Source organism: Hydractinia symbiolongicarpus, chromosome 15 (assembly GCF_029227915.1).
Source record: "Hydractinia symbiolongicarpus strain clone_291-10 chromosome 15, HSymV2.1, whole genome shotgun sequence".
Taxonomy (NCBI): domain Eukaryota; kingdom Metazoa; phylum Cnidaria; class Hydrozoa; order Anthoathecata; family Hydractiniidae; genus Hydractinia; species Hydractinia symbiolongicarpus.
The window spans coordinates 3,561,788-3,589,449 of NC_079889.1; the positions used below are offsets into that span (position 1 = coordinate 3,561,788).

At 33.1% G+C, this 27,662-nt stretch overlaps 3 protein-coding genes across 5 annotated transcripts in view; 2 read left to right on the plus strand and 1 right to left on the minus strand.

Moving 5' to 3' along the window:
* The first annotated feature begins 3,063 nt into the window (after nt 1-3,063).
* LOC130628914 (uncharacterized) lies at nt 3,064-4,494 on the plus strand. The gene has a single exon (XM_057441972.1). It carries the CDS (start codon nt 3,363-3,365, stop codon nt 4,296-4,298), a length of 936 nt encoding a protein of 311 aa, XP_057297955.1. The 5' UTR covers nt 3,064-3,362; the 3' UTR covers nt 4,299-4,494.
* A 2,331-nt stretch (nt 4,495-6,825) lies between these two features.
* LOC130628991 (uncharacterized) lies at nt 6,826-9,478 on the minus strand. The gene has a single exon (XM_057442071.1). The coding sequence runs from the start codon at nt 8,174-8,176 to the stop codon at nt 7,724-7,726; it is 453 nt and encodes a 150-aa protein (XP_057298054.1). The 5' UTR covers nt 8,177-9,478; the 3' UTR covers nt 6,826-7,723.
* Nucleotides 9,479-14,825: 5,347 nt separating this feature from the next.
* Nucleotides 14,826-27,662, plus strand: part of LOC130629298 (protocadherin Fat 4-like) — a 30,350-nt gene continuing 17,513 nt past the window's right edge. The window contains exons 1-20 of one of the 3 annotated variants that reach the window (XM_057442452.1): nt 14,826-15,180; nt 15,433-15,517; nt 15,857-15,992; nt 17,113-17,166; nt 17,504-17,593; nt 18,404-18,493; nt 19,435-19,533; nt 20,405-20,524; nt 21,143-21,221; nt 21,384-21,490; nt 21,687-21,854; nt 22,084-22,212; nt 22,358-22,516; nt 23,354-23,550; nt 23,742-23,871; nt 24,686-24,774; nt 25,198-25,285; nt 25,781-25,909; nt 26,055-26,116; nt 27,397-27,526. In XM_057442452.1, the coding sequence (XP_057298435.1) occupies nt 15,090-15,180; nt 15,433-15,517; nt 15,857-15,992; nt 17,113-17,166; nt 17,504-17,593; nt 18,404-18,493; nt 19,435-19,533; nt 20,405-20,524; nt 21,143-21,221; nt 21,384-21,490; nt 21,687-21,854; nt 22,084-22,212; nt 22,358-22,516; nt 23,354-23,550; nt 23,742-23,871; nt 24,686-24,774; nt 25,198-25,285; nt 25,781-25,909; nt 26,055-26,116; nt 27,397-27,526 (2,232 nt within the window). In that variant the 5' untranslated portion in view covers nt 14,826-15,089. The remainder of the gene's footprint in view (nt 15,181-15,432; nt 15,518-15,856; nt 15,993-17,112; nt 17,167-17,503; nt 17,594-18,403; nt 18,494-19,434; nt 19,534-20,404; nt 20,525-21,142; nt 21,222-21,383; nt 21,491-21,686; nt 21,855-22,083; nt 22,213-22,357; nt 22,517-23,353; nt 23,551-23,741; nt 23,872-24,685; nt 24,775-25,197; nt 25,286-25,780; nt 25,910-26,054; nt 26,117-27,396; nt 27,527-27,662) is intronic. The other 2 variants (XM_057442453.1, XM_057442454.1) reach the window with 2 other exon arrangements.

Genomic DNA, 27,662 nt, shown 5'->3' on the forward strand with positions numbered 1-27,662 from the left:
GTTTTGACTGTACTTGGTCGTTTAATGTCGTTTAAATTTAAGAGTTATTATAATAGGGGCTTTATCTTGCGACATTTTGTGGCAGTTCCCAAAGCCAAAAAAATTGGTTACTGTCATAAACATTAGATTTCTGTGGATAACAGAAAGAAAATATCGTGTTGTTATTAAGTCGAATATTTATACAGAATTGCCACTTTAGTGTTGAAAACACTGTTATTAATGTGCGTCTTGTGTTTTGAATGGATACATCAGGAATACACTAGCATTGCCTACCCAACCTTCCTTCTATGGAATGCGGTCTGACTGCGTCTGCCGCAAAGGCACGTGCTAAACATACCCGCGTTATGGACTAAACCTCGTGTCGCGTCAATGGAAAGCTAACACTATAACCACTAGGTCATCTCAACCCAAAGCACATTTTTTTACGAGTTAAATGTCTTCTGATCTTGTAAGCGTTGTATTGTTAATCTCCAGCTTTGCACAACTTATCGCTCACTGTCCGCTAATTAATCGCTATTACAATGATTTATGAACCAATCAAATCATGGTTGTTGTTTTTTAGATACTGAATAGAAAATGGGCGTGAAGATTCTCCAAATATTTCAGCCGTAGTAGTTTTAGTAGCACTCACCAGACTGTGCCACGAGCTTCTTCGTCACTGGTCTGAAGTTCAAAAAAGCAAGTGTCCCTGTGGATGACGTTAATGTTACCATAGCAATAACAATAAGAAGCTAAACAACCGTGGCAAAGAATTAATTTTATTAACCCATTGATATTATAACGTTCTAATTTTCCTTTACAAATTTTGGCTCCGTCCCTTATCACTTGATAATTTCTTTTTAAGAATGATATTATCACCACACTTTTATACTTATCAGGGACAAACACCGGACAAAAAGAAGTTAAAAATAATCATAATTAAACGGTAAGTAACCGTTCAATGTATTCCATTCACGGGCAGTTGCTTTTAGGTGGGTAAAAAAGTAGCTAAATCGACCAGTGTCAATGAAATCTACAGACGCGCCATATTTTTTTTACCTTTTCTGTATGGATCGACATCGATCGTGTTGTCGACCTGAGTAAACTGATTTCTGCTTTTCATCTATTAATTCTTTAAACCAATCATTTTTCTTTTTAAAAGTGACCTCGCGAGAAATTTAAAAACACTCATAAACCCGTTACCAAAATATGAATTTTGAAAGATGAAATGTCAAGGTCGTTAAAAATCTTTTAACACCACCTTATTATGTTTGCATGTTTTTAAGGGAAAAATAGTCATATTTCCGTTAATTAATAGGCGTTTATAAGTTTCAATAATTGAAGCCAAACTTTCGCTTCACTCGCTAGTTAAGCGAAGTCTGCCTTCGTGAGTGTTAAAGAAACTTGGCTAGCATTAAAAAAAACATAAGAATTTGTTCTAATATATATTTTTTATAATAGTTCGTCCTTGCTTTTGTATTTTTTAGAATATCTTTTTGCATCAAACTAGCCTCAAACTTCCCCACAACTTTCCCCTCCTTCCCCTGCGGTGGATAGCATTAATAATGTCAAATGTAAAGTGAAAGCGGATTTGTTGTAAATCTCTATCACTCCACTACAGTCTTTTACGTTAAAAACCGTCTTTATTTCCATATTATTCCAAAAAGGTATACTAGGCATTAGTAACATAAGTGATCCCTACAGATAAATTATCGTTTTTAGAAAGCAAACAGATGTTAACGACAAAAACCTTCTGCAAATCGGAATCTGCAGACTATGAGTCGCACTTTAAATTTTGCTGACACTGCTTCATTCAAGATAGTAACCACGCCCTACTGTGAATATTGCCTCTAATAACTAAACACAAGAAAAAAAGAGAAATTTGATAGAAAACTTGATAGAAGTACTTCCCCATATACCTATAGGAAAAAAAATTCACGATAATAATTTCCACCGACAAACTTCTTTTCTGATAAAAAGCTTTTCTTAAATAATGTGCTGAACGAAAAGCGACTGTTATTTCTTGCGTTTTTAAACGAATCCCTTTGTGTATTCACCAGGAAGTGACAACTTTAGATAAATAACTAATATAATCAATCAAAAAGAATAAGTAAAAAAATACAAGCTAGCTCGCCTAGAAACAGGAGGTGTATCCTATGAAATTATTTGCTGATAAAGTACTTAGCACGTCTGCGACCGTGTATTTATTTTTTTAACTTTTACCAGCTTAAAATCATTACACCATCAACATTATACATTCCCTTTTATCAGGTGTTACAGTGCTGGATTTTTGCATCTCCACCTCCAAAATTCTTTTATCGGCATCAGAGAATTTAAAATAAACAACGCGATTATCTTGCCTATTTTACAAAGAAGCGCTGTACTACCTACCTATATAAATTTTCCCCCTGTTTTTTTTTCGTAACACCTGAATAAGATTTTGAAATCTTATTCAGGTGTTACGAAGTTGGAGAGCTTCAGGGGTTTTATAACACTTATTTTCTGCTAAGCAGTAAATATTGGGAAATAACCAAATGGTTGGTTACACCACCCCCTCACACTTAAAACCCATGTTGTAATCAATGCCATTACTTTCAATATTTTTTGTCTCACAAACCTCTCAATATGTTCTTAAAAAAATTAACTTTCCGCGTATAAAATTAGAAATAGCCTGTTTCGTAATACACCCTTACATTGATACCTGGATTTTGTATGACAACAAAAGAATCCAAAACAATTATATTTTACTGATCCGTTCCATCAGTATTTTTGGCTTCGTCCCAGGACCGTTTTCAGACGCATCGTTGAGCTAAAATATTGAATGTGCATATTTAAGATTTTTTTTCCATTAAACTGCATCGGTACATGCTAAATTATAGCTCTGGATCTTTTCGCAAATCAAAATAACTAAAACAAGATTCTTTTTCAGCGATCCTACAGTTTACAATGCTTCAGTAGGAGTAATATTAAACAAAAGAGGGGCATATAATGAGATCATTACCATGGGAACCGTAAAGTTTATTTTGTATAATACGACTTTAGAAGCAGGATTAATCCATTTATCGTATTAAAACTTTAATACTACAAAGCGATCAGTAACTGATACAGAATTTATATAAAGGACATCTGAAGAGAAAGAAGAGAATTTATCAAGAAAAAACATCTCGACTGGGATCTGTGCTGACAATATAGCCAGGTTATCGCTATAATAAAGGTACATTACAAATCGAAAGCAGTTTATTCGCGTAAATATAACGCCTGGTGAACGTTCATACAAAGGAGCTAGAAGTATCCGTGGATTTCTAAACAGTTCAATCTTGCATTGCGAATTTCATTATACAAAAGTCAAACCTTGTAGCTAAAGTTCTTATCAGTTCCTTACAATGTCAGCCGACTTTAGCGAGCATGAAATCAATAACTATAGAGAGGCATTTCGTCTTTTTGATACAGAACAAAATGGACATATAACTTTAGATGGTCTAAGGGAGGTTTTGGTAACTATTGGTTACTCGCCAAGCAAAGACGAACTGCAGAACAGACTGATGGAAATCAATACTGCAGGGAATGGTGTGATCAGTTTTGATGAATTTATTTCGGTCGTTGCACTTGGCAAACACGAAATTGAAGACCATGAAATGGTAACTTTGTTTCACACCTTCGATTTAGACAGAAGTGGATATATCTATCCGGAAGAACTAAAAATCGTTCTAAAGAGGCTTGGTTTTGTTTTTACGGAGAAGCAGGTGGAAGCAATGATACACTACGCCGACTCTGCTGGTGACGGGCGCATTTGCTATGAAGAATTTCTCAGAGCAAACGATGCAAAAATCCACAAGCTGAAAAAACGAAAACATGCTGTCGCCTTAGATACAATTTCTGATGCGGACATAATGAAATACAAGGAAGCATTTCATTTATTTGATCTTGAAGATACCGGACATATAACATTGGAGGAAATGAGAAAGGTCATGTCAAAATTAGGATTTAGTATGAGCAAAGAAGATCTTAAACAGCGTCTTAAAGAAATCGATCAAAGGGGAAACGGAGTTATCAACTTTGACGAGTTTATTGCTGTAGCAGCTGAGCGCCAGCACGACGAAGAAGAACAGGCGATTATTTGCGCTTTAAAGGTATTTGACACAGACGCAGACGGTTATATATCAAAGGATGGATTGTCAAATGGCTTAAAGAAACTCGGTTTTGCGTTCAACGAAAAGCAAGTTGAAGCGATGTTACATTACGCTGACATTCACGGAGATGGAAAAATAAATTATGAAACTTTTATCAAGTCCAACGACTTTAGATTACACAAACATTGAAAGATAAAAGATAAATGACCTGCTTAGACTAACTGTTTACTTCCATGTTTCCAGTAGCTTTCTTCTTAAAGATAATAAAGTTAGTCAAAAGCGTATTTAAGAGAATCAGGCGAGTAATGTAACAGAAAAATGCGATAAACGGTGTAATATGTTTTTCAACTTTTTTTATTTAATTAGATGATATTGTTAGTGAAAATCTTATCTTATCGTATCCGCATTTTCATGAATGCTGTGATTGGCAGTTGTTAGAAATCCTACGATAATGGAGTGGTGTAGGTAATAACATAATAAATTAAAAAATTAACTGTTCACTTATGGGATCACTTTCTTGTGTTATTTGCCACTTCGGTTAAACCTTATTGAACTCATATTTTTGGCCCGATAAAAGGTCCTGGAGGAGGGAGGTAATTATGTTTTACCGCGTATTACCTGTTTGTTCGTTTTAATTGTTTTTTTTTTTCAAAAACGACTTGGTTCAAGCGCAAAATTTTCGGGCAGTTGTTAGTTTCATTTTATTCCAATAAATATGTCATCATCATTTTTAGTATGATGGAAAAGCTGAAAGGAGGGAAATTATACGCTACGAATGAAAATCTCCGCAATCTTTTGCCAAAATATGTGCAAAATTATGTTTAGAAACGCAAGTTCGACAAATGAAATCTAAAATCAAAGTGATAAACATTGGCGTAAGTTAGGAGAATTTGTTTCAGATCAGTAGACTATTACTTACGCCATATTGGAATTTAAAAAGCTGTTTTGTATTTGCAGTAGTAATGTGTGTCATCACGGTTTAATTTAATTCTAACGCTATGTCAATTCCCATAACGACAAAATAATGTATGACCCGAAAAAAAGTTAAACGTTTAGCAGATTTCCTGAACAAGCAAGATTTTTTTTGTTTAGATAGGTCTTCAAAATTCGTCGTTACTTGTATTTTCCACTTGTCACACTAGCAAATACTCGAACATAGAAATGCATTTTTTTTTCGAAGTAATTGCTTTTGAATGGCATGAAAATTATGTACAGTACCGTATATCTGCAAATTATTACTTTATAATTTCTACATTCATCTCAGGAGAGTACGAATGAATAATTCCTCACTATGGACAAAAACCTGTCTCTCCCCTAAAGAAAGTTGGAGTATGATATTTTACTATTATTATTTTGACAGGGAAAACCTTTACCTTGCACTTGCCTGCAGTATATACGTTTATTGATTCCCTTTGTCTCGTTTGACTTTCGTTGTATTTTGTGTAAAAATATAATAATTAATATATTTTTTATTTATTTTTTGGATTGTATTGTATGCTGTCCAGCAACTGAGAATGATTCGATCAAAATGTAACCATTTTGAAACACACAACATCTAATTCGTTTCCAAGCCGCCGGGATACTCGTTTCCAACTCCCTCTGATACGCTGAAAACTTTATTTTTGCTCTTTTAACGATCTAATCGAATAAATCAATACATAAAAAGTTATTTTTTCTTTTTCTTCTACATATCGCGTTAAATCAATTCAAATAATATTAAAGTACCTTTTAAAAGCGCTATTACGTGTCAGTATAAGTTGCAAAGAAAAACCATCTTTCCACCTCACTGTTATTTTTCAGTGTAAGTTGCAAAGAAGAGCATCTTAAATCGTTTAATTATGACCAGTTCCCGAGGCGGATTTACACAATTGGGCTTTCTCCCTGATTGTTTAGGTGACTCTGAAAGATTTTTCTGCTTTATTGTTTCGCATCATTTATTATTTCAGATCTACACTAAGTAGCTTCGCCTGTTTCTGTAAATTCAACGAGAAACCCTCTTAACTTAAACTATTTTTACGGGAGTTTTTTTATAGTCTGACAGTCACAGTCTGGGAAAAAATGGCTGACGCTTCTTCAATTTCGTGAATGATTAATAATCATAACTTTACATGAACAAGGAGGAATGTATCTGTCCATCGTTTTTTTTGATTACAAAAACTTACCAGGTAAAAATCACATAGGTAGCTAGCAAAAAAGTATATGCCAACTTTTGTTGCCCAGCTAGTCTGTAGCTAGTTATTTAGCTACAGATTAGCTAGGCAACTAGCTACTAAAAAGACAAAGAAATCTTTGGTAATGATTAGCCAGTCAGCTCAAGGAGAGTAGTATGCAATATTTTGATTAGTTGTCAGCCATCAAGTTTGGGTAACAGTTTTGATAAAATTTCCTTTCTCGCCTAAAGCGTTATATATAAAGCGTTTATATTTTTTAGATTTATGTAGCTCGCTGCACTTCCAGAATTTAAAAAATACACCCCTTTTTTGAAACAACATATAGCCTATCAACACCCTTGACTTAGGTTGGTCACAGGCCTGAACAGTCTCTGACGTAACTTGATGTGACCTAAATAGTAAATCATTCGGTAAATTTCATGGATTATTCTCTTTTGTTTTGCTAAAATCTTATCCCATTTTTTTTAAATATCTGACTTTTAAACTTAATAAATATAGGGAATGCAAAATTATTATGCTAACCCCATACTCTTTTCTTGAATGAACACACAAAGCTTTGACATACGTAGCAATATTAGTATCACGTCGCGTGGCTTGCATTCACCACTCTCAAAAACAACATGAGACAAATAATAAGTGACATTAGCTATTAATAAGAACGTTAATTGGCATTTAAGGATTTTCACAGTGTGGGCTTAATGCAATAGGTATTAGGCATTATCTTTTCATGTCTTCTAAATTAAGAGGCCAAAGCCAAAAGACTTAGAAAACATATATAGTCTTACATAATATATATTTATTTATTTGCTGATTTTGATAAGATCTACAGTGTGAGAATAACATATAAAATAAGACATGATATTTATATTATAATACCCGTATACGTCTGTCTGGGTAGCTTAGCTGCGCAAGTAGCGAGAGGCACGTGATGCGGTATAAAGACTAGTTACTAAATTTATCTGAACGAAAATTTGTGGTAACAAATAAAAATTGTGTTATTTGATTCTCATTTGCAGTATATTAAAATTTAAGGGCATAGCAAGTAGGAGAAGTTTTAGGTAAGTATAAAAATCGTTCTGTATGAATATAAAAATGCAAGATGAATGTTTCTTATGCACATTTATACAAAAATATACCGTTAACCATCAGTAAAGATTTTTCAAAAATATAAAGAGATTCATGGACAACTTTTAAAGCTCCTCAGTATAAAACTGCTGTTTTTTTTAGAGATATGCTTATAAAGAAAGAGAGAGTTTTGCGTTCTTCTGTTTAGCTAGATTTACAGTTTACAATAATATGGAAATAAACAAAAACAAAATGTATAAAGAAAAATAATAAAAAAAACAAGGTATTGATCTTTTCTTTTGCTAATTATTAGCTTCTGTTAAAATTAATAGAAAGACTCCCGGCGATAAAAGCATAATCTAATTAACATGTCCACACTTACTTTCGTAAAAAAACCTTGTTCAACGTCAGAAACTCATTGTAGTTAATGCGGCCATCTCCATCTTTATCTATACATTGAATCATATCACTGACTTGCTTTTCATTAAGATTCATACCAAGTGTATTCAAAACAGAAATAAGTTCTTGTTGAGATATAAAGCCATCATTGTTAATGTCAAAAACACGAAATTCAGTTTTTAAGGTGTCGTCTTCCTTGGAATCGCTTTCCACGACAACTTTTATAAATTCTTCGAAATCAATTTCACCGTTACCATCCGTGTCGATTTCATTTAAGCGTGTTCTAAATTCCTGATCCTCTGCGTTATAACCAATTTTACTTAATACTTCAGCCAATTGAGATTGGCTAATTTTCCCGCTATTTTTCGTATCAAATAATCGGAAAGCTTCGCGAAATTTGTTGATATCGAATGCAGTTAAGCTACCAGACATAATTTTTTGTGTAAAATAAAAATTAAAATATGAAACTTTATGTCGAGTTTCCTTGTTCAGATGTAAGTAAATAATAGCAAATTATTAACAAAATCAAATCCTCGCTTCCTTAAATGTTGATGTCTTGGCCGCGGAAGATTTATACCGCTGTTCGCTCAAAGTCAACACAACGGCGAATGTTTTATCTTGTATGTTAACTATTTTATAAAACATTTCACAAGGCCTCTTCTTAGATATCCAACTGTTAAAAGAGATTTAATGATAAAAGTATGCATGTCTAAAAACTGGGACATTCTATTATATGTTATAAATATTATAGAAACAGATATAAAGTATACAATAACCCCACGTCTAGAAAATATGCATGCTATTTTTATCACTGATTGCAATACAGGAAAAAATGCTGAAAAGACATTATGAACAATAGAGTGTTTGTTGTAGAGTTTTAAGTATTCGAATTAGCACACGGTGTTCAGCCGGAATTATTTTCTTGAGATAGATTAGCAGAAATGGCTTAATCAAATTTCTTGCATTTTTCTGTAACGGTGGAACAACAAACCTAAAATTTAAGTATGGATTAAAAAGGCTAAGAAAGCTTTCCTTCTCTTGATAAATTATACATATCATAAATATTTGGGCCATATAAATGGAACAAGAATTACAATGGCAAGCAAATGTCATAAGCACACACTCTTTTGCTCCTAACTGATTTATTGTCTATTAAAGCATTGTTACACGCATTCGCCATGTTTGACTTCCTACGTGGCAACGTTAGGCCATTGAACCCATGTCTCCCCTATGTTTATTTTATACATGTAACTTTATGTCAGTATTTTCCTAAGAATTAAAAGTATTTTACTTCTAAAGCCAAAGCCCGCTTTTATCTTAAAGCGCGGGATACTTAGCGCAGCACAGTCGTGTGTCCTAGCAGCACAATGACCAGCGGAATCAGAAATGCGCGCACAAACTCCACATGGGGAGCCTTAAATCTTTCGCTAAAACATTAACTACAATGAGCCACTGACGTTAAATAAGGTTTTTTTATGAAAGTACGTATGAACATGTTAATTAGATTATGTTGACATGGTTTTATCGCTGAGGGACTTTCTATTAATTAAACATCGAAGTGATGTTCGCCGTTTAGCTTGTTATGGTTGTCCCAAAGTTAGAAAAACGAAACAGCTTTGAGTGAGAAATTCGCAGTTAATGAAACCACAAATAATAAATGTACTACATATGAAGTACTAAGTGATAAATTTACAACAATTGAAGCCCAATGTGACAAAACTACCACTTACAGAGGCAAAGGTGATGGAATCGCTAGTTATGGCGCCTTAAGTGATATATCCGCTGCTAGTAGATTGGTTATAAATGTAAACATAATTTTAGAGCACTTACGTCACGTTACAATTCTATTTATTAATTTTCATTATTGAAGAGCCGAAGCCATCTTTTTGTATTTTTGATTTTTACTATATCGCTTTGCCAATGTCATCTGTTTACGACTAGAATAGACAGTTTTATGGAAGTCGATTGAAAACGGCGAATTTTAAGGAAGCCTTTGGGTTGTAATTGATCTTAGCATTTTGTGACTAATTATCTTAATGAATAACAAATTTAGTACGTAATTCTTCCATTAATCTTTCTTGCATGGATAATGATCATTATTACTTCTAATGCAACCGGGTCATACTAAACAACGCAAGACATCTTTAAGCTGAAAATAACAAATGTGATATATTTTTAAGACTTTGCTTGTGACGTGTGATTTCCCGTGCATTCTCCACGTATTAACGAATAGTCTCTATAACAATATATTTCTGTCTGTTCAAAATTGCAATCACCCGCAGCTTTATTTTGAACTACCCTCTGAGTAGTTTTATTGGTTTTTATCGTGTTACGAGGGCGAAAAAATGCACGAAATGCCAATGAGGGTCTTCCACGGGCTAACAACTAGTCTCTTTATCTGTCTGTGCTAAAAAAGGTGCAACAATAGTGAGACACACGACATGCGGTATATCAAAAACACGTGAACCCGTGGATTTATCTACGGGCCACCAACTAGTCTTTATAATAATACTCGTATTCAATGTGCTTGAATTGGTTATGCTGCGGCTTTATTTTAGAGACCCTGCAGAATAGTTCTATTACTTCATGCGTTATCATGACATAACTAAGATACACGAAATACCAATGACGGAAATTATGTACAAAGGGCGAATTCCCGAGGATTTTTCCTGCGAGTTAACGACTATTCTATTATAAAACACTCGTGGTATAAGGTTCGTATAACTTTTGCATTTAATACTTAATGTTATTGCAAATAAAGTTAAGTTCCTAATTAATATGTACGCAGGACGAATTCATTTTTTCAAGATTTTTTTTGCGAATACACTTTTCCCGAATTTCATAAATTATAATAATTATGACGTCATCCAAAATTTTATAATGCTTCTGTGCTCTTCAAATAAGGATATTCAGATTCAATAATAAATTATTATGACAAAAATGACGTTTTTAGAGCAATATATATACTGGTTGAATTTCTTTTAGATTTAAAGAAAATAATTATTTTGAAAACGAGGCTATTCTTATGAAGGGTTTGACCATAACTTTTAGTTGGAATTGAGACACTTAACGAACAGAAATATTTACGAAATTAGGTAATTTGTTATACTTTTTGCTAAGGAACTTAGGGATAAAAATCATTTTTAGTATCGACCTCTTCAACTGAATTTGGCATAATTAGGAAATTCGGGAAAGGTCTATTAAAGAAAAGAAATATGCCCACAACCTCTTTTTATATAAAGGCAGGAAAAATCATCCCGGCAAACGTACTGTCCCGGCAAACGTCCCGTTCCGTCTTTCATATAAACAGCCACTAAGGTGTGCTGCAGCAAAGCTGCAAGAAAATAGTGACGAGACAAAGTAATTGTTTTTTATCTTACATTCAATGCTCTAATTCCTTCTCTCTCATTAACATAATATTTCTTATTAAGACTTTCTTCATTATCGCCCCCTGAAAACCGGTATTTACTGATAGAAATATTATGGACAAATCCAAGACTAAAAAACGATCAAGACGCCCTTTTTGAATACCATTTCCTCATGGATTAAACTAGTATACAAAGATAATAATATTACTAGCGCTTGGCATCCAATTCGTTGCCATTATTCCTATCTTCATTCATAACACCGTCTCAAAATATTCTCATCTGTTCGCAGCTTGGGACCGTTGTTTACGAAAAAGTCTTTAAGCGAACTTTTAGCTCGTTTTCATTTTTTTGCAGCTATTTATTGTGCTGAAGTGAAACATTTCGACACCTGTTGGTGTTTGTAAACTTTTTCTGTTGATTAAGAGATTTTTACGCTCAATATGTCTGCTATAGTTGTTATGCAGATGATAAATACAATTCCTAAATATAAATGTGTTCAAGGCTAATTTCGAATATCACGCCACGTCGGACAAATAGGCTACTTATATATTATACTGGCGCATTTTAAACTTTAAGTTTATCCGTCAATGTCCACAACGGAATTAGGACTTCGAATTATAGGTACATTTTTACGTCACTAATCTATTGTCATCCGTTCAAAAATGAAAATTGATATAAAAATAAACTATGTGTTATACATCATTTTTTTTGCAAATTTTACAGGAATTATAAATATCTACTTAGCCTTTGCTTTTAGTGAAAAAAAAAATCAAATAAAAACAGTTGATACTTTTTTATTTATAGCGATTATAGTATAGTATGCTGTAAAGGGAAAGCCCCCTTTTTACGATGACGATAACGTCATAGTATAAGTGACATTATTTAAAAAAAGTTATTATTGAATTAATTGAACCAAAAATGACAAAAAAAAATTATGTTGTAACTAATAAAATTGATTTCGCACTCTCATTAGGTCTAAGAGACTAAATTGGAGAGTATTGATGACGTCACCTAAAAAATAATAACGTCATCATGAATATTTTTTTTCTCAAAGCACCTTTAAATCACTTACTACTAACTCCCTACGAAGTTTAAAGTCAATACCATTTCCCAATCAAAAGATACAAAGGGAAACAAATGGTCCCCCCCCAGCGATTCAGAGCCCTTAAAAGCCCAGTTGGAATAGGGTTAAGCGCCTGGGTGCTTATTGAAGTTTTTAAAAAATTAGGAGAAGAGGGGTGGGACACTTATTGGAGTGGGGAGGAGCGCTTATTGGAAGGGCTCGTTTAAAAGAGAGTGATGCTTATAAATTTTTTCAAAAAACCCTTACATAAAATTGTGAGAGGTTTTAAAAATAACAAGAAGCCCTGGGGGCTCTAAGAATTTCCACTCGCTACCAAAATATTTGATGACAACTTGCTAATTCGTTGTGTTATCGTGCCAAACATTCGAAGAGGTTTGGTGCATGAAGCTCTGAAGATAAAGCGCACCAATGACATTATATCTTACAACAAACGCAAACAAAACGAAACGTGTCCTAATAAACTCACATTTTAAAAGAAATTGCTAACAAAAAATACACCCTATCATTCATGGTTGAAAGTCTTGCGATTGAAACGTTTATGGTCTTAAACGGCATTTAGTTGACAAAAAATCAAAATTTTGATGTGACCATCATTTCAGCATACTTTTTTTATTAACTGTGCCAATTTTTGTCGAAAATAAAGTAGTTTTAATTTTTGGACCTATTTTGGCCTGAAATGACATTTAGTTGACAAAAAATCAAACTTTTGTACCATCATCATTTTAAGCATACTTTATTTGTTAACTGTGCCAGATTTAGCCGAAAATAAAATTCAATTTTGGCCTAAAATGGCATTTAGGTGACAAGAAATCAAAATTTTGATGTCACCATTATGTTCAGCATACTTTTTTTGTTAACTTTGCCGATTTTTGTTGTGAATGAAGTAGTTTTAATTTTTGGACCAATTTTGGCCTAAGATGACATTTAAGGTGGCAAAAAACCAAAATTTTGATGTCATCATCATGTTCAGCATACTTTTTTGTTAACTGTGCCAAGTTTTGTTGAAAATAAAGCAGTTCTAGTTTTTGGACCAATTTTGGCCTAAAATGACATTTAGGTGACAAAAAAACAAAATTATGATGTCAGCATTATGTTCAGCATACTTTTTTTGTTAACTGTCCCAAATTTTGTCGAAAATAAATACCAGTTTTGGCCTGAAACGTCATTTAGATGACTTCCCAGTAGTTAGGGAGCTTGGGTACGAAGTTTAAATCTGTGACGTTGCAATGGACCATTTGGGACTGGGTTAGTTAGTTAGTCAGTGATACCAATTCTATCCTCCTCTCAGAGGAGCGTGAAATCCCAGGGTCGATTTTTTCTCAAAAAATGCTCCGAAAGAAAACAACGACGGTTTTAAAGAATTTCCTACGCCTTCGGGCGCGGAAATTCAAATACTTATTTGCACTTTTATCATTCAACTTCGCCCCAAAAAACTAGGTACAATAAACAGAAAGAATATCAAACATATTTCGTGGAATGTCTACGTCATGGCCTTCCTCTCGATTGATTAGAAGTTTGAACGTAATAAGCGACCGGGCGCTTAATAAAAAGGGCGCTTATAACATTTTTTTGGATTAAGGGGGCGCTTATTAGAGGGGGCGTTAAAAAGGAGGGCGCTAAAGAGAGGGGGCGCTAAAAAAAGGAAATACAGTACTTATTAAGTTTATCCACGATTGTAATTAAACATTTCTAATTAATATGTTGGCAAAAGAAACACATCCTCGAGTACTTGTTTGCTAAATTTGAAATCTGTAAACAAATGTACAATAATCAATTAGGTATTCATAGTTAATAAGAACGAGATATTCACTGTGTACTGAATTAATTTCCGTAAAATTCGTACAGGATAGTCTCGACGTTTATGAGCCCTCCCGAAATCTATGTGCAAAAGAGCCGACAAGCTCAAGGCAAAAATATATTATAAATTTATTTTAAATTGTAGTTAGAAATTTTTATTATCATAACAAATGCTTAAAGCGGGATCTTTGACAAAAATATTTGTCAGGTTTGCATAAATGTCCCGTTTTGAGATCTATAATGTTTCCTAGGTCATTTGGAAAGATAGCTAATCGAGTAGTGGTAAATTAAGTATTACTTGAAGTGACCAAAAAGCAGGCTAAAAAGTTAAATATTAAAGAGCAAATTCCCCAAAGACTAAATATTGTTAATTGTTTTACACTGAAAGGCAAAGAGAATTTAATATATCATAGAGATAATAAATGTGAAAGGGTTTTTTATAAGTAAGATAAACTTGATATCTTGAAAGATTTTTCATCACCTGCGGTTAAAAGTTGAGGTGATTTATTAAAAAAAAATCGTAGCAGGGTTTGTAAATTTTTAATGCTTTGATTTTATTGTTTTCCCGATTTTGCCGTAAAATATAATTTATTTGATTGACGTTTGCGATTACAAGTTTTTATTTAATTTTGCACGTAAAGTGATTTGATAAAAATAAACGAATTAATAAATAAAGAAATTCCATATTTTATTTATTTTGTCAAGCATTTGAGCAATAAATACGAAAAAAGGTTTCTCGAAATAATAAATAATTGGAAAAAGAGAAAGAGATGAACGAAAAGAAAAAAGAAGAAATTTGCTCGCAACTTTTATTTATTTTAAACGCATCGCAAGAAGAAGAGGAAGAAAAAGATAAAGAAATATAAGCAGGAAAAGAGAAAAATTAAAGATTTTCTAGCATTTGATATCTTATTTTTTTAGTTAACATAAAATATACAATCAAAAAATTGACTTGTAATCTCACATTATAAGACATTACCAAGAAAAATTCAAGAAAGGAATGACAGTTGAATAAGATTACAAAATTTCATATGGAGGTGTACTTAGATTGCAGACTTGAAAGTAAATATCCAAAAACTATGAGCATGAAACAAAAATGAACAGATGCTTGCCAATGAAAAACACTGCTCTCACAATGTCTTCAACATGTAATTTGTTGGTACTGGTGCTTATGGCAACTTTTAAAGGTATGTGGTTATTTTTATCGACAAAAATTTTTCTAAAATAAAAGCAATTATTTTTCTTTGTGATATTACATGCTGAAAGATTTTATATTACATAAACAAACAGATGTTTCTAGAAAATTTCTGCGTTAGCAAATTGCGCTGGTTCCCTGCCAATACGTATTGTTCAATTCGTTGTTGTCTTAAAGATAGTAATAAATTATCAATTATGAAATATTTTTGTTATTATTTGATTATTATTATTATTATTATTAGATTGTCTTTCAACAACAAGATTTGTAAAACAAGTACAACAAATACCAATTGAATTGCAAGTAGCCGAAGAACAACCAATAGGCAAGTTATTGCATTAAATGTTGTCAATAGTCAACTTCTCTATGCTTACACTTTCTCTCCTATTTCCCTTGTACGTATATCTTTTGCAGATATTCCAGGCACGTTCTGAACGTTGTCACTACGTAAATATCTGTTGCATTTAATACTTTATTTTATTGTAAAATAAGTTAAGTTCCTAATTAAGCCTTAATTCTTTAAGCATTCTGCATATATGATTTTACTTAATTAAACTCTAACCTGTGTAATGCCTGTGTGTTGTCATACCATTGGGATTTTGGAAACAAATATAAAATCTCATCCGAAAGTGTTTATAGACAAATTGAAGTATCACACATTTAGGAAGTGAAATTGGAACTTTGCAAGCAACTACAGATTCGAACAAGGTAATATCTTATGAGCTGGATTCTAAAATCACACACATCTTAAAGATCAATAACGCTACTGGTGTGATTACAAATATTGCTAGATTGGATGCTGAGGTACATTATTTTTTTCGCCTTCATTAACTATAAAATACACTTTCTCAGTGATTTTGGTTTGTAACTTCTGATTGCTTCATATGATCATGCCCTTATACAATACATGCGATTCTACTTGTGTTACCGCGAGTTGACCTTAGTATGTCAAATCTTTTAAGTCCTTTACACCCCTAAGCATGTAATTTTACGCCATCAGGGTAAAATATACCCATGAATTTTTTATTTGCATCTTTACCTATTCTTTTCGTTCTTAATGGTATCACAGCTCCAAGGTGTATCATGTTTCAGTGTGCGTAGTCATACTATTTTTAAACAAAGAGTTATGCCATATTTATGTAAAACCAGTGCAATAATGGTAAAAAAAGCTCATTTTGGAGCCCTATTGTGGCTCCTAGATTTTTAAAAACAGGTCAAAAGAATCATTGTCTATAAAAGTAATTGGACACAATTTGGGCTTTAAAAGTTTTGCTTGGCAAGCGGTTGTTGACATCAGCAATTAGCCACCTGACCAAATATAAAAGTAAGATTACCATTTCCGTTTTTTTTTGTGATGTGTATTATATCTTTCAAGTAATTTTATAAATAAAATAGTACATCAGGAGTTGGACATGCACACCCTATCCTGTAACTCCCTGGCCTGGTCACTAAGAACTTAACCTAAATAACGACAGGATGGAATTCGGGTTATAATTACTAGTTTCAAAACATTCTTTTGCGTATTACTCATAATGTTAAAAAGACGTGATTAAAGAAGTCATACACGCTGAACATAAAAGTTATGTGTACGTAAGCTAAATTCTCCTAACTTGTTGTAATCAAATTAGCTTTCATAGTCAAAAGTGATGCTAAAAGGTTTGGTGGAACTATTGTAGAAGGTTACTCTTACAAGAGCATCACATCGGCTTAATTTTGTTTTCCACAACCACTACACATTAGCAAAGAATTACGTTCTAAATTTGTTTTGTAGAAATCGTGGAATCCAATTATACTCTCTACATTATCTCTATTCTTAGCCTTTCTGTTTATTTAATTTTCAATGACTTCATTGTTTCAAGATAAGCCATAATTTCTTCTCTGGTGTATGACAATTGTTAAAAAAATATTTTCTGTTTTCTCATAGGCTGAAGTGTTCTGGCAGTTCAGCGCCTTTGCATCCACTTCTGCCAATGATAAGGTAATGAAAAAGACTTTTTTAAGTCAGTATCCTCCAAAAAAAACTTACTGCGCATGACCACGCAAAGATAACATTCTTTTTTTACATGTATGCTTCTACTATTAACAAAGGGGCTTTGATATATTAGATAATCTCTCACTCCGTGTTGGCTCTCCATGCTATCTCTTCCATGCTATTAAATAGTCAAATAAGTATAGCGTTCGACTCTTGCTACCTCTTCTCGTTTTGATTTTTTTTTAATTGTGCTTCTGTTGCTAATTTTTTATTAATTACATTTTTGTAATACATGACTTGGCCCACATTTTTGTAAAAGTCTCATTTAATACCTTTTATTTAGGCGACTACATTAGTGAATTTGATTGTGAACGATGTCAATGATAACACTCCAACGTTTTCACAAGCTTCCTATGAAGTTTTTATTTTGGAGGTAAATATAGCTTTTAAATAATGTTGAACATTTAATGAGAGATTTTCACCTGTTATCTAGTCATTTGAACGTTGTCATTTCTGTGCGTTTTTTTACCTGTTATATCTAATAAATCAATTATGGTAGGGCCGCACCTCCTTTTGATACTTGTATCAATGTAAGCTGGACTTAATTTCATTCAGATTTGCCATTCTATTTGTTTTGTTATACCAGTAGACGTTTAGTCATAAATACTGTAAATTTTTAGTATTGATTTTTAACCCTATTTACACTAGGGCCATTTGAGAATTGCACAATCAATTTGAACGTTTTTTAACAGGTCTAGGATTAACTGTTGGCAACTTAAATTTTTTGGAAACTTTTCTTTAAATATTTCTTATCCTATTTCAGGATTTACTATGGTAACGATTTTGCTAAATTTAGCGCCAGAAATAAAAAAAAATTGATCTTACTGATTTTCTGCATTATGTATGATATTAACCTAGCAAATTTAGCAACTCACAATGGATTGGGGGCTGCATGTTTTCTGAGAAAGGATGACGTCATGAATTTTATTTCTGCTAACCATTTTCTTTGTCTCATCCTATATTCCTACATAGTGCCATCAATAGAGCTTAAGCAATCGAGGTAGAAAATTTTTTAAATGGTTTAATCTACCCCTATAGGGGATATTTGATACCCGAAAATAGATTTTAACCATTCCTTCTTTATAGCAGTCTGTGAAAGCATGATTTTTAAAAGTTTATACAACAATTATCTTATCCTTTCTTTCTCTGTGTGCATATATATATGTTGTTACCTCATTTTCAGAACGCAGAAATAAACAGTTCTGTGACCAAAATGACAGCCAGAGATGCGGACGGCAGTGATTACATTTCGTACTCATTTACAGATGGAGATGTAAGTAAAACAAACATTAAATAATATCTTGTACTAAGTATATATTTATTATTTTATGTGATTTTTTTTCTGGGACGGAAATGTGAAGGTAACTAGTATATTTCTTTCTACCAATAATACAGTATAAATATCATTCGAAGGAATATCTAGTTCATTTCCCTCTATTTATGCAATACAATACAAACAGGGTGCGTGTTCTTGTGGTTATGGAGTCCGCTTTGTAACGACAAGGTCTGTGGTGCAGTCCACAGCACGGGTATGTTTAGCAAAAGTCCTTACCACAGCTACCGGTCACTCCATGGCATGTTCAGTAGGCAATACCGGTGTATAATTAATGTATACATTCAGAGCACAGGACCCACATTGATAAAAGTGTTTCCAACACTGAAGTGGCTATATCCTGTACAAATATTTGGAATAATAACAGTAATAATACAGTTCAATAAGGATATATCACGGAGGTTGCTACCTCGTTTCCAAATTTTATTGTAACGAAATGTTTTGTGTAATTACAAGCTCGTGAGCTTGTATTAAAACGCAAATGTGTCCTACAAGAATAGAAATTTTTGCCTCTCTGAGCACCGACACGGGAGTCGTCGTGTGTTCGAATCTCATCGTGGTAACTATTTTTACTTTTTTTTTCTTTTTTAAAAAGATAAAATAACTGCGTAGTATGTAAAAACTATTATTGCGTATCTGAATAGTAGAATATGTCGTGTCTAACTTCGTAACAAAAATCACAATTTTATAGACAGCTTTTTGTAAACTTTATTCGCGAGGTTGTTTACGTATACCATACGTCTTGTTTTGACCTAACATGGCTTTGTTCATCAAAATCACCATTAACTATGTGTTTCTAAATTTCCTAGCTATTATCATTTACGTCATATGAAGTAACAAAAATATCAAAATATTAATATGTTGCTTTTATCTGTTAATAGCATCCTGTGTTCTCGATCAGATACGACGGGAAAGTGACCACCAAATCTCTCTTGGATTACGAAACAAAAAAGACATACAAAATCAACGTGACTGCGTCGGTATATGTAGTTGCTTTTACCTAAATGTATTGCATTTACTTCATGATTCCTGAATTTCTATTTAATAAACCTGTCTTTTTGGTACGAGTTAAAAAATTACACCGCAACTTTAATAATCCAGTAGGAAGGATTTTTATTGAGTCTGTTTCTTCTACGTACTTCGATATTTGCGCTGCATAGCAGTCAATATAGGATGTTACAACAATTTCAAATGCATACAAGTTAGAATTTTAATTAAAAATTGTAAAAGAGTTGTGTTTTCCAATGCACAGAACGGATATTTCTGGTGTTTTTAAGCCTTTAACTCGTCATTGTTATATGACTTTTTTAAAAACTTTTTCGCTTTAACTAATACTAGCCTTTTTTCAATGTATTAACCCTATTCAAGTCGGGGGGAGGGGGGGGGGGTGAGGGGAATGGGGGAGGGGGTATCCTATTTTATGCATCTGAAACATTTAAAACTGTTTTTTTCTGATTTTTCCAAAGTGCTTTTCCAAAGTTTACGTTCATTTGTTTTGGCATATTTTTGGGTTCAGAAATATATGATGACGCCATTTTCGAATCCCAATTACCCTCCAATGCTCTAACAAATGTTTGTATAAAGTTTTGTGGCAATATAATGTCTGATTCATCATTTTTGTAAGGGGCTTTTTAGTCCTCGCCCTTTACTTTTAGAATCCTCAAATATCCAGCTCTAAATAGGGTTAAGAAATATTCCTACCTGTTTAACATTCCCGCTTTTCAAGTAAACGTGGCTTTATTTCTAAGGTGGAAGCGCAAATCATGCAGCGGTAATAAAAGACTAAACACCGTATAACCTACATACTGTACATTTTGTGAAACAATGTGTAAACCTTTGATAAAATTTTAGGATGGAACTAGAAAGAATTACACCATGTTAAACATCAAAGTGTTTGATTTTGATGACCAAGGTAGCGTCTTTGAGAGAAGCATATACAATGCCCAAATAAAAGAAGGAACATATTTCGAGGTATGTATAGGGCCTACTCATGTTTGTTTACAAGCGAAAATAAATACATTGAGAATTATATGCGTTCCGTTTGATAAACCATTCATGGGAGTATTATAAAGTTTTACATGTAATTTCTGTGGAACCATAATAGATGAGAAAGAGAACTTATCTTGTCAGATGCTGCAAAATATTGTTGGCGCTCTCACAACATGCTTTTCACGACTTCAATAAAGAAGTGCTATACAGCTACACCGTTAGATGCTTCTAAAAATTCCTTAGTTGGTGTTAATTCCTCTTTTAGATATTAGAGAGATATTAAAGCTATGGTAAATGTCCTATTTCTGGAAAGAATTTTCTCTTTCTTGAGAAAATATTTTTTGTATTTGAAAATATACCACAGTTTGAGACAAAAAAATGAAGTTTCTAGTGACTTTTAGATGTTGTTTTCCTGAAAAATCTATAAGGGAATATAGCCATTGATCACCCCATTGTCCGGTTACCCTTACCGTCATGGCTAAGCACGTACATACAGAACTTCACAAGCTTTTGTAAACAACTGCAAATCGTCTATAGAAAACAATTCGTTAACGTCTTAACAATCTGCACAAGTGTATGACAACATAAATTTTATTTCAGAGACAATTTCTAACTCAAGTGCACGCATACGACTTAGACTTCGGGATCAATGCATCTGTAGTATATAGAACAGCTCAAGGTAAGAAAGCTATGCCTACCTTTATGCCAATCGTTCTTTAAAAGAGAAAAAACAAACATTCTACACCGTTCATAACAGAATACTTTAATTAATGTAATTTTTTGAAAGTTAGAAAGGATGTAAATACAAAAAGTAATTATACATCGCTTATGTTTTGTTTAGCTAATATTGGAAGTGCTCAAATATGGATTGATTCTGTTACTGGGGAAGTTTATTTGTCAGGAACAATAGATCGCGAAAACTCGAGTAGTATTGATATTCACGTTTCGGTATGATACCAATATGGTTGCTTATTTGGTCATGTGTTTATTTACGCGAGTTTCGTTATCTGTTACGATGCTAACGAGGCAAATATAATGCTGTTCATTGTAGTTTTGCATTAGCAAACGTCCCCTTGGCGTGGTTAAACCACCTCATATTTGGGCCCGTTTTGTTGTATCTCAACGGCTGTTATTTTTGTCTTAGGCTGAAAATTTAAAACACCCAGCCGCTCAAGCTATTATTAAATTAAAAGTTGTTGACATTAATGATAACAGTCCAACATTTACAAAGCCATCATTTACCGGTTACATCAATGAGAATTCAGCTGCCGGGACACCGATTTTACGAGTGACGGCATATGATAGAGACGAGGTATATACTGTACTTGATTTAAATGTTGAGCATTTCTTTTCCTAATTATTTAATACTCTGATTGGCTGGTAAGGTATAGCATCATTGCAACAAATCTATAGCAGTTCCCACCAGTTTTTCGGAAAATAATTTTTGCAGGTAATTGTTTCTTTTACCTCCAGATTAATTTGACAACTTTTATATCTTCCCAAAAACAAATATCACTTTGTTTTTCATATGTTGTGCTTAGGGAAATAACAGTGCAATCAAGTTTACTATCACTAATATCGAAAGTGTTCCCTTCAAAATCACAACAGAAGGAGAGGTACAAGTCAATGGGTTATTGGACAGAGAAACACGTGATATTTACGTGCTAAAGGTGCGTTAACTTATTTGCATTGTGTCTCTGAATAATCTTATTACTCACGAGAAAGAATTTACTAATCCTAAAATTTGTCTACATATACACACACGCATATTACGGTATTTTAAATTCATCTGCTTATGTAGTGTTAATTTCTTAGGTTGAAGTAGAAGAAATCTACACGATAGAAAAATATCACGCAGAAACGTCCGTTGTAATCAACATTATTGATACGAATGACAACACACCAGAGTTTGCTGAGAAATCAGTTACATTAAATATCTTGGAAAACAAAAAACCTCCTGTCCAGTTGAAACAGGTAATAACAGTTGATAGGCTCTTTAACTATAACACAAAATGTGGTACCTACCACATTTTGTGTTATAGCTAAAGAGCCTTCACACGATTTCTTTTTATAAGCAACTCGTTTATAAGCAACTGAACTCGATCTGAAAAATTATCAAGCAACTTCAGTTCTGTCCAATTTGGAGTATAAGCAACTCTATTAAATAAAGACCCAGTTGATGTTTTACCGAATCAAACGAGATTGAAGATACAGATACAGATAGAGACGAAGAGAGTAAAGATAGAAACATTTTTGATGTTCTTTTTAATCTGTTATTTCTGGGCTTCAAATCTTTTCGTATTTTCCCTTTTCCTATAAAAACACTAAACATTCAAGCGAAGAAAATGATGCAACCATAACTCAACTTTAGATCTTGATATGAGCCGTATCGTAGTTACCTTTGACATGGAAAGGTTTATGCTCTATTTTTGTACTTTAAAATCCTATTTCTCTTCTCATTTCTTTCGGCCAATTATTTCACCGTAGAATATGTAAGGCAACATTTAACTCCTACATTACTCTTCTTTTTTTCTTTCGGTGAGTCTTAGGATCTTCTTCGCAGTGGTTTTTCACTGAGTAGTATTACGCATATGTCTGGCTGGTTTTTTTTCGTGCGTACAGACCAAAGAAAAAGTACACAGCAGGCAATTGAACGCAAATTACTGGAAAAAGAAGTCGATTTTTGGTATAAATTTATCGTCGCTATATTTTAATACACTAAACACATAGAATACGACATAAAGGTGTATTGTTTCGTTCAACTTTTGTTTACCTAGTACATTTTGCATAATAAACGTGCTTTGCATGTAGTTTACAGCCACGGATAAAGACATGGGAAGTAATGCAAAGTTACTCTATTCAATCAAATCAACATTCGCCATGCAAGATTTCGCCTTAAATAATGTGACTGGAGTTCTATCCACAGCAAAAAGTTTGGACCGTGAAAAAATTTCGGAATATCACTTCCAAGTAGAGGTATCAGACCAAGCGTCGATTGAACAAAAAAGGTATGTTACATCAACGCTACCTTTTTAATGCCTTGTATTGGGCGTATTCAAATCAATGTATCTTCATATAATATGGTCCAACATTTGCATATCCTATTTTTATTAAAAAAAATCAACTAAATACAAGAAAATCATTATTTCATAAACCAAGCACTCACCGTGTATTTGCGAATTCTGTCTTGACTTTTTAGGACTTCAACTATATCGGTTACCATATTTGTGGATGATGAAAATGACAACATACCTTTGTTCGAAAAAAGCATCTACGAAGCGTACATCATTGAAGCTGTCACTCCTAACACTATCGTCTCTACTGTAACGGTTTGTAGCTGGTTTTTGTTTAACCAAATGATCTAGTTTTGTACAAAAAAAGTTTTAAACTCCATAATAATTGTTGGAGATGTCAATACCGAGGAATATTGACCAATGCAAAACTAAAAAACTTGACAGAGGTTAATATTCGAAGGTATTGCAAGAAATGCATAGTTGTTAATGTGGATTGTTATCCGGGATTGCTTCATTTTTTAAAAGGAGATAGAATATAACTCAATAGAAGCCACGTACCTTAAACAAACGAGATTCTAACAAAAATATAAATTGAATAATTACAATAAAAAGTCCGTTAAAAGTAGAGTAGCCACCTCTGAAATTTTTTCGTGTTTGTTTACATTTTACGCTACCATCTTTAACCTTTAAACCCAATTGTTATGGTAACAAGCATATTGGAAAATAATGTGTACTATGTTGAAAGTCAAATATCGATGATCCCCTGTTACTTGATGAGACCGTATTCTTACGCAACAGATATAGGCAAACCAACTTCAAGAAAGGCACTTTCATTAATATAGCTTAAAGGTGTTTATTTATCGATGTATCGATATGTAACTTAACTTGTAAACACACGCATGTAATTAATCAACAAATATAATTTCAGAATGCGCAGTCAACAACGTTACAAACAAAATAATACACGGAAAATATATCAACAATAAATCTTGCAGAGAAAATACATCTAAGAACTTTAAAATCAGTTTAGAATAAACTTTTAAAGCAAAAACGCTTTTGTGCTAACTTAAATGTGTAAAAGGAGTATTTTGAGACTTAATAATAAATTCATTCAATTCTTTTAAAACAGGCTAATGATCCTGATTCATCTATTAATGGCGAAATTACTTATGCTATTGTTTCTGGACAGAACCAAACATTCGTCATCAATCAACGCAGGTAGGATGAAGAAAATACATGTGTAAATCTTTAAAAGGAGTACTGTGATTGAAAGTGGAAGTTTAGTAGCATTGGATTTCTCTTCTCTATCTTGTTTAATATATAGTATATTCAAGAGGGACTATAGTTAGCGTGTGGAAAAAGTTACGGGAACCATGACGCATATTTGGGCATTATAATACAAACGATTAGTGGTTAGTTCGTCGAAAATCCATAGGAAATCTGTCATCGTAGAAACGTTGGTAAAATTATATTGCAGTTAGTATTTCATGCGAAAATCAAATGGCGAATAGACAAGCAAAATACTGCTATTATTATGTAGAGATGTTCAAATGAGCATTGTGATCCTACAGATAAATCATTTACTTGCCACAGTGTGAAAATGATGTTACTGTGCCAGTTTTCTTTCTTTATCTTTTCTAGTGGAGTTGTGCGTACCAAAGACTATCTGGATCGAGAAACTCAAGACAATTACAATTTGACTATTAGTGCAACTGATGGTCACGGAAAGGTATGTCTTGTTTTAGCATCAACAATTTGCTAGATTCCTGGATATTTGTTTGAAAGAAACAATACATGTTATGTGGGATATTAAATAGCAAAATGTTTTTCAACTATTTTGGTACTATGGTTGACCGTTTAAGATACCAGAAAATGACTATCGACAATCAGTCGGTTTTTCGCTGTTGTTGTTGGTGTTGTTTTCCTTTGCGCCAAAATTAAAGATCCAGGATTATAGCTATAAATTTGGAGTTACCTTGTTTGTTTGCCGTGAGATATTAGTTTAAGATGTAAATTTAATTTATTAGTGAATTTCTTTCCGGCTATGATAAACCAGCCAACGTACGATCTCACCCATTACTTGATATTTCTATCATATGTTTTAAATCTAACCACGTAATATGTGAACAACAACCAAATTTGCCGGGCAAAAAATAAATAAAAGCGAAGTATATGTAGTGTGTTGGATTATGAAAAGTAGCGGCATTTTTTCCATCTGATTTAGACTTCTTTGTGTAATCTAGTCGTGCGTGTATTGGATAGTAATGATAATCGACCTATATTTGCAGAACAAGGTGGATATACATTTAGTGTTTTTGAAGGAAAAGTTAATGCATATGTTGGAAAAATTCAGGTACTGACTCTTTGTTTTTCGAATACTTCATCGACCTCCTACAGCGTTTAATGCAATTAAAATAACATAGATTTGCTGAGAGAAGAAAACCTAGTTTGCTCACATTGAATCTACGAATGTTTTCCTCTTTCTTTTATCATTTCAGGCAACAGATGCTGATGAAGGACAAGCTGGTCTTGTTACATACAGCATTTTAGACAACACAAAGTTAGTACGAAGGCTTACGCAAATAATTCATGCATTGGATCTATAAATATTAAGCATTTTATTTGCCGTAAAACTCATAGATTATCAAAACAAGCATCTGTAGGCATACCAGTCTATTGAATAATTCCTAATATTTCACCTCAGTTGTGCTCTAATTAAACTTTGTAAACTGTGTATGTGATCAATTTCATATTTGCCCAAATCATTTCATAGACATAGTTACCATACCTAAAAGTATTCTTAATTAATTGTAGCAGGAACTTGGGGAAGAACATCTGCAAATGCAATTTTTATTTTCTAAAAACAACAGAGATTTAATATAAAAGGTTAAAAAGGATCAATTGGGTATATAATAAAACAGATATAGTATGCCCTGCATCTCTGTAACCTAAAGGCCACTCGGCTACGCCCCGTTTAATATTGTTCTGCTTTGAGTGGGTAAATTTTGATAAGGAATGAATGTAAAACCTGCTTGTTATTAACTGATAGCTATTTTTAACTGGTTTATACGGAAAATCCGCTGCTCTGATTGGCTAAAAAGCCTTAATTACAGGCTTTTCACAGCACGGTATAACTTTAAACCTCATAGCAACCAAAATGGTTGATGATAATGTAAACAATCAACTTCGTCAGAGAATTGGTAACAAAGCTAGCTACAAACAGTCTCGAAAATCAACTTACCGTAAATCGAAAACTTTGCGTCATTCCGCCAAAAAAAACAGCAAGGACTGTTGATAATTTTAAATCCTCTGCATTTTTACTATCGGTATTCATCACAGCAATGAGCAACAAGCTAAACGGCGCCGAATTTGTATAATTGACTCTTCTTTTGACGAAGAATAAACCGGTTTAAAAAACGTTTAAAAATTTCTATGTATGGATGTTCGAATATTTATTTTTCTTTTGCTTCATGTATTTGAAAAATTGATACAATGAAATACAAATAAAATGATTTCTTTCTTTATAAAAACGTTTTCACAAGTAAATCTCTAGAAAATAACCCGGGTTTCTACAAACCCAACAAAATAGCTGTCAGTTAATAAATACAATATAAACTGTTTTATCGACCTCTTCCGAAAAATATTAAACTCGGTCAGCGTATCCACCTCCAAAGCTTTTGCCCTCGGGTAATATTTCTCGGTTTAGATGCACAAAACAGTTTATATTGTATTAACATTGTTAACAAAAATTAAAAACACAATAAGTGGTTTTTCACACTATTGTTGTCTTTGGAATGTCAATCATGACATTATAGTGTACCTTGTTGCTTTTTCTTTTAGCTTTCAAGTAAATAGCACCACTGGCGATATATACACATTAAAATCATTAGACAGAGAGAAAAGTAATATTGAGATATTCACCATTGTTGCAACTGATTCAGTGATTGACTACAGAAGTGGGTATGGTCAGGTATGAGCGCGAATGTTTAGCTCGATATGATGACAATATCAATGCTTTTACCTTACTTTAACAAAGATTCAAGCTAAACTGCGAGTAGGCAATAAATGGGCTAAGAAGATCAAATAATTTCTGTTTTTGAAAGGAA

Coding starts and splice junctions, on each gene's coding strand:
- LOC130628991 (XM_057442071.1), bottom strand. CDS start 8,176: ATGTCTGGTAGCTTAACTGCATTCGATATCAACAAATTTCGCGAAGCT.
- LOC130628914 (XM_057441972.1), top strand. CDS start 3,363: ATGTCAGCCGACTTTAGCGAGCATGAAATCAATAACTATAGAGAGGCA.